The 7,500-nt window shown below is 43.4% G+C and overlaps 1 protein-coding gene across 1 annotated transcript in view; it reads left to right on the top strand.

Moving 5' to 3' along the window:
* The window catches only part of Dcbld1 (discoidin, CUB and LCCL domain containing 1), a 63,146-nt gene that overhangs the window by 40,703 nt on the left and 14,943 nt on the right, over positions 1–7,500 (top strand). Inside the window, exon 6 of the mRNA XM_031348753.1 lies at positions 2,473–2,606. Within this exon, the coding sequence (XP_031204613.1) occupies positions 2,473–2,606 (134 nt within the window). The remainder of the gene's footprint in view (positions 1–2,472; positions 2,607–7,500) is intronic.

The raw sequence follows: 7,500 nt of genomic DNA, 5'->3' as shown, positions 1-7,500 counted from the left end.
TGTGTAGCCCAGGCTGGCTTTGAACTTGAAACTCTCTTGCCTCCTTCTCCCTAGAATGTGTTTTATAACTTACCATCTTGCTAATTAAGCACATGCTTTACTTTTATCGCAACTTACTGGCATTTTCAGTTCAAATTTTATTAACTGCAAGCTAAATACTCAGTCTATTTTTAGATTTTTTTTTTACTTTATATTTATATATACATTTATGTGTACATATTTGCACATGTGTGCAGATATTAACTTAGAGCCCCAAAAGAGGGTGTCAGATCCTCTGGAGCACAAGCGCAAAGGAGAGGGGTTCTGAGTGAGGCGTGTCTGGGAGTGCCAAAACAAATGACTTGAAACCAATCGTGAGGCCAAGCTGATGGCCTGTGTTCAGTTGAGAGGCTTTCCAGGTTGCTTTCTCTATGTTCTGCTTCCCCTGGAGATTTCCAGACAGCTCACTCTCTCTATGTTCTGTTCATGCCTGTTCTCCAAGCAGTTCTCTCTTGCTGTTCTAAAAAATTCTTGGGCTGGCGAGATGGCTCAGTGGGTAAGAGCACTGACTGCTCTTCCGAAGGTCCTGAGTTCAGATCCCAGCAACCACATGGTGGCTCACAACCATCCGCCCTCTTCTGGTGCACCTGAAGACAGCTACAGAACATTACTCCTGGAGGGAGCAGGGCCATCCTGAGTTCAATTCCCAGCAGCCACATGATGGCTCACAGCCATCTGTACAGCTACAGTGTACTCATACACATAAAAATAAATAAATAAATCTTTAAACAAAAATCCTCTGGATATCTCATCTCTTGCACATAAACCCAGTCTTTTATTTTACATATCAACCCGGTCATTTATTCACTCAGCTGTCCTTTTGATTATCCATTGAATCAGCATCCCATGACCCTGACCACTGATCTTTAGGAGACACAACACATTTATTTTAGCATTGCTAAAGGATTCAGAGATCTGCCTGACTCTGTTAACCACAGATGGTAAACTAGTTGGGTGGGACCCTGCTCTGAAACTACCCTTTCCACCACACCACCATTCCTTGGTATTGCTGCAACTCCCAGATAATTGGTTACAAATACCATCCATTGCTTCTGCGTGTGTTGTAACCTAGATTTGGGAAAACTTTCCCACTGAGACTCAGGTAATCAATGTTTTCATGAACATAGAAAACTACTTAGGTCCAGTGATTAAGACATGGTGGCGTGACCCTCTGTCCTCTTAGATTTGGAATTAGCTATATGGAAGATGCAGAGCACACAGCTCAACATTATTTAGAATCGCCTTCTTTGCCCAAATGCCAAGTCTGTCTATTGTCTTTCCAGCCACATCTGTTCCTGGAGACCTTTGGACCTGGTCACCCCACAGTTCTTGTCATTCCTTAACTTCCCAACAAAGTCAGTGTCAACCCATAACCTATCTTAATCAGAGCCACTCACTCGATCTTGCTTTTGCCAAATTTGTCTAAACAGGATATGGCTGGGGCTGAAGGCTCCCATGAGCAACTAGCCCAGCAGTCATAGGCTTTTGGACTCACTGAAAGGATTCAAAAATGAGATGAAAGCTAAGATTCTGTTTGTTTGTTTGTTTTTGTTTGTTTATTGGATCATTCCACATGGATCTTGCTGTTCCATATAGCAGCTGTCAGCCATCTTAGTTTTGATATTGCACCAAATCAAAGAATTAACATGAAAGCTGCAGTACAGAAGGTCTATCTGCTTGTAAACCAAGTGTAAGAGACAAACCCCAACCCCGGCCGGGCGGTGGTGGCGCACGCCTTTAATTCCAGCACTTGGGAGGTAGAAGCAGGTGGATTTCGGAGTTTGAGGCCAGCCTGTTCTACAGAGTGAGTTCCAGGACAGCCAGGGCTATACAGAGAAACCCTGTCTCGGAAAAAAAACAAAATAAACAAACAACAACAAAAAAGAGACAAACACCATTATCTTTTTCTGCATAACAATCTACCCTGGACTCTGACTTAGGAGCGTGGTGAACAGTTTTGACAGATGAGTTCTTTGGCTCTGCTAGTCTGAAATTGCTCTTGAGGCATTGAAGAGTCCTTGTGCATGTCACTAACATGCATGCCAGTTAGCAGGGCCTCAGGAATTGTGGTAGAACAAGGCAAACTCCTTGACTTGTTCCGACTTTGCAGCTAGGAGTTAACATAATAATGCTAGAGACATTATTCATGGGGGCACAGTACTATTGTAAAGGACCAAGCAAGCAAAAATGGAAAACGCAGTGGCTATGCCTCTAATTCCTGTGCTCCAGAGACAAAGATAGGCAGATCTGTGAGTTCAAAGCCAGCCTGGTCTACATAGTGAGTGCCAGGATAACCAGCACTAAATAATTTAGACTCTGTCTCTAAAGAGCAAAAAGCAGATGAACACCCCAAACAAACAAAGGTAGAAAGTAGAAAAATCCAGCTTTGTTTTAAACCCGTGAGTGCTGAATAATGATGTCACTCTGTTTCAGACCTCTTTATTGTGCAAAGCTGCCATCCACGCAGGGATCATCACAGATGAACTAGGTGGCCACATCAACCTGCTTCAGAGCAAAGGGATAAGTCACTATGAAGGGATCCTGGCCCATGGCGTGCTCTCCCGACAGTGAGTACTTCGCTTGTGTTCTGAGAGGAGAAAGACCTGAGGCCGTAATTAATCAGCTTGCATTTTTGAAATGACTACAGGGATGTAATGCCAAGTGGCAGTGTTTGTGTTATATGGGGGCTACCAAGATGCCTCAGCTATTAAGAGTACTTGTTGCTCTACCAGCGGACCCAAGTTCTAGTCCCAGCACCACACTGGTAGCTCACAACCATCCTTGATTCAAGTTCTAAGGTATCTTCGTCAGGCACCAGGTATACAAGTGGTGTACATACATTAAGGCAAAACATTCATGTGTCTTCTTAAAAAAAGAAAGTAAATAAACCCCTTTAACTGTGCGAGAGTTTCCACAGCATTTATTGTCTTTATGTGGAAAATAAATGTAGTAACAAGAGATCTTTCTGGTTATGCATGCACATAAGTTAAAATGACAGGCGTCTGAGCCCTGATGTGGAAGATTTCTTACAGTCCCAGCTGCATCTGGGGGAGAAAATTAATGCTTATTCCTTGTGTTTTTGTTTTTTGTTTTAAAGATTTATTTACTTAATATGTGTAAGTATACTTTAGCTGTCTTCAGACAATCCAGAAGAGAGCATCAGATCTCACTACAGATGGTTGTGAGCTACCATGTGGTTGCTGGGATTTGAACTCAGGACCTCTGGAAGAGCAGTCTCTTAACTGCTGAGCCATCTCTCCAGCCCCCTTCTTTTGGGTTTTTATAGTTTCAGTAAATTACTGAAGTTATCTCCAATTTTACTTAATACTGAAGGGAACAGGGAACTGAAATATTCATAGAACGACTGAGTGCTCTCCACCCTCAAGGATTCCTAGAGGCCGTTTTTAAGGAGTAGAAAGGGGCCTGCAATAGATGATAGATAGATGGATGGATGGATGGATGGACAGACGGACGGACAGATGAGATAGATAGATAGATAGATAGATAGATAGATAGATAGATAGATAGATAGATAGATAGATAGCAATGGCTTTTATTATGTGTTATCATCTCAGGGAGGTAGTTGTCTCAGTTTGCTTCATGGGTCTGGGGTATGTAAATTGATTTAACCATTGTAAACTAAGCTTTGTATACATTCTGATATCCTTAGAGTTTAGGAGATGTGCAGAGCTGTTAATATAGTCTAATAACGTAGGCTGCTCCAAGTTGCAGATGCCCACATACCTAAGAGGCAGTAATCAGTGTGAAGAAGGAGGCTCCTTGAAGATGGGTAGTTAGAGAGGAAGATGTACGCCTGGAAACTCCAGGTCTCCCCCTACCCCATAACCATCATCCCCCCCCCTAGACTAGGTCTCCCCTGCATTCTGGATGTCCCTGGAAATGTTTCCTTTTACTATGATTGTGTTTTGAACAAGTTTCCACAGTTTTAGTCCTGAGGATAAGGCTCAGGACAGAAGCAGTACACACTTTGTGACCATGTGTAGGAAATCAATCAGGATTCCCTTCTACACTCCACTCTCTGCATGGCAGTCTTTAGCCTTACTATTTTACCCTAGGCCCATTTGTAATTATTATTCTCTGCTGACAGTGAGCACGCGATCCTTCCACTACTGCTAAAGTTCTGGGATTACAAGTGTACACCCAGTTTATTCAATGCTGAAGATCAACCCCAGAGTTCTGTGTATGCTGGACAAGTGCTCAATTTCCCAGCCACTCCCCTAGCATCCCAGACCTCTTTTGCACACAGGAAACTCAAGACTATTATCTCGTTGTTCCAACCTTGTGCTGGATGTCACTTGACACAAGCTAATCATCTGAAAGGAGGCAACCACCATTAAGAAAATGTCTCCAGGGGCTGGAGAGATGGCTCAGCGGTTAAGAGCACTGGCTGATCTTCCAGAGGTCCTGAGTTCAATTCCCAGCAACCACATGGTGGCTCACAACCAAACCATCTGTAATGGAATCCAATACCCTCTTCTGAAGGCAGCTACAATGTACTCCTATACATAAAATAAAAATTCTTAAAAAACAGAAGGAGGAGGAAGAGAAGGAGGAAGTGGAGAAGGAAAAAATGTCTCCATAAGATGGTACTGAAGGCAAGCCTTTCGGGCATTTTCTTAATTAGTGGTTGATATGGGAGGGCCCAGCCTATTGTGGGTGGAGCCATCCCTTGGCTGGTAGAAAACCAGCTGAGCTTCCATGGCCTCTACATTAGCTCCTGCTTTCTGGTTCCTGCCCTGCTTGATTTCCTGCTCTGACTTCCCATGATGTGGGGTGAGTGATGGGGAATGTAAGCCAAATAAACCTTTTTCTCCCCAACTTGCCTTTGGTCATGATGTATCATCACAACAATAGTAACCCAGACTAAGACAGTTCTCGTGAGAGTATGGACTATCTTGCTCGGTAGGAAGCCCATTACAAGCATGTATGGTATACCGGCACTTGGACGGCTAAAGTCAGAGGATTGGGAATTCCAGGCTAGCCTGAGCTGTATATACCCAGACCCAGGGTCAGAAAACCTGGGGGTAAGAGGTCAGTTTATCAATAGTGAATGGGTTCTCAAGTTAGCGTGGGGTTGATTGAATCTGATGTCATTTTAAAGAAAGTTCATAAATGTATTATAGTTTAACAAAGGTGTGGGCCAATAACATTGCTTTTATAGGAAAATGCATTCTACATTTTCGAAAGAAAAGGAAAAAAATTCACTTCAGAAATTACTAGTAAAAACTGAGTCTAGGGGCTGGGGAGATGGCTCAGCGGGTAAGAGCACTAACTGCTCTTCTGAAGGTCCTGAGTTCGGATCACAGCAACCACATGATGGCTTACGGCCATCTGTATAGTTACAGTGTACTCATACACATAAAATAAATATTTAAAAGAAAAGAAAAAGAAAAGCTGAGTCTAAAATTCTTTTCCAGGTTTGGGGCTTGGCCCAGGCTCCTGGGAGTAGAGTTTAGAAGGAGCACCTTGGATTAGGGAAGAAGTTGGTTATGTGACCTTCATGAAAGAAGGCAGTCATGGATAATGGCCAAAGGGAGGAACAAAGCTTAGGAGAAACAGAGTCAAAGGCTGAAAAAAGATACCAGAGAGAAGTAGAGATGGCTGTCCACTTGTCATGTTTACAGCCAGACGGGCTGGCTGGCAAGAGGCTGAGGAGAAAGAAGAAAACCATCTCCCGTTTGGGGTGGAGGTGGTTGCTGGTAGAAGCATTCTGATCTAAGAGTTGGAGAGGCAGTGCAAGCCCTGCTGGATGAGATAACTCAAAAGATTGTCCACCGAGAATAGGGTGTGTGCTGCACACAGCACGGGGGCTTAGATTCAGTGCTGGCTGCCCACCGTGAGGGTCCCATTTGCTTTTTTTTTTTTCCAGGTAGGATTTTAATAATGAAGAGATTACCGAGTGTTCTTTTCTCAGGGATAAATTGTTTTGTTTTAAGAAAGGGTCTCAGCCTGTGCTAGCCTGCAGCTTACTATTAGCCAGGCTGGCCTTGAACGACTGTTTCCTCTTGCCAAGCTTCAGGGTTACTGACTTGTATCACCATGCTTAGCCGGCTGCTTCTAGAGTCTTCTAGAATCCCATCACTGAAATGGGATTATGCCACATATATGCCCTTTCTTTCTTCCTTTTCTTTTCTACACTTCCTTCCCTTTTTCCTTTCCTTTCGTTTTCCTTTTCCTTTTTCCTTTCCTTTCAACAGTTCGCCTATGTAGTCCTTGCTTGGAACTTGTTATGTAGACCAAGCTGGTCTCATACTCAGAGAGATCTGCCTGTCTTTGCCTCCTGAGGGATGAGATTCAAGGTGGACACCACCACACCCAGCTAATACAAATGTGTATACATAAACTGCATATACTTAAGATTTTTATCCTATTTTTTTAATGTGCATGAGTGTTTTGCTTGCATGCCTGTATGTGCACCATGTGAATGCCTCAGACCCAAAGAGGTCAGAAGTCACCAGATCACCTAAAATTAAAGTGACAGAACGTTGGGAGCTACTGTGCTGGGAACTGAACTCTGTTCCTCTAGAACAGCAAGTGCTCCTAACCACTGAGCCATCTTTCCATCTCTCCTGCCTATATGTATATTTTTATGTACTTATCTACCTGAAACTTTGAAAGATTGAAAAAAACAAACAAACCATGAAAACAGTTGTATTAAAAGTAGGTTTCAGCCGGGCAGTGATGGCGCACGTTTTGAATCCTAGCACTTGGGAGGCAGAGGCAAGTAGAATTCTGAGTTTGAGGCCAGCCTGGTTTACAGAGTGAGTTCTAGGACAGCCACGCTATACAGAGAAACCCTATCTCAAAAAAAAAACAAAAACAAACAAACAAACAGAAAGTAGGTTTCATTCTCTCAATTACCTATGTAGCAGTTAGACTTAGTGCATAAATATAATTTTGAAATAACTTGAAGTTAAATTTGCATGCCAGAGATATACATAAATATAAATGATTAGCAGCTTGTACGGAATTGGTGTATCATGTAATTATTTGAGCTAATTTTCTTGGTTCTTGTTTTTCATGGGAGTAGAAAGCCCGGAATTATACCAAGGACTGTACTTCCCCCTGGCTCTTGGGATTTCTCCCTGATCCTTGTTCTGAACAGGGAGCCAACTGTATGTGAAAGCAGGCTCCTCTGCTTGTTTAGATCCCAGATCTTCAGGGAGCAGCTGTTTCTATCTGTGATGGTTTGCCCTTGGGGAACCACCGGACTTGCGGTCATTGAACTTCTGTTCCCACACACCATGGCTTGGTACTCAGGAAAAACAACACGGGCGGAAGTGTTGCAGCTGAGGAAGAAGGGGTCCCTGAAGCAGATATCCAGACTCTGCTGGGATTCATCCAGGGGTCAGGCCACTTCCTCAATTTGAGTAGGCCAGAATGGAATCAGGAAGAAGGACTGACCTCATCCCGAGGAGGAGGAGGAGGAGGAGGAGGAGG

The sequence above is a fragment of the Mastomys coucha genome, unplaced genomic scaffold, assembly GCF_008632895.1.
Source record: "Mastomys coucha isolate ucsf_1 unplaced genomic scaffold, UCSF_Mcou_1 pScaffold3, whole genome shotgun sequence".
Classification (NCBI taxonomy): Eukaryota; Metazoa; Chordata; class Mammalia; order Rodentia; family Muridae; genus Mastomys; species Mastomys coucha.
This window is presented reverse-complemented; position numbering and strand designations above follow the sequence as displayed.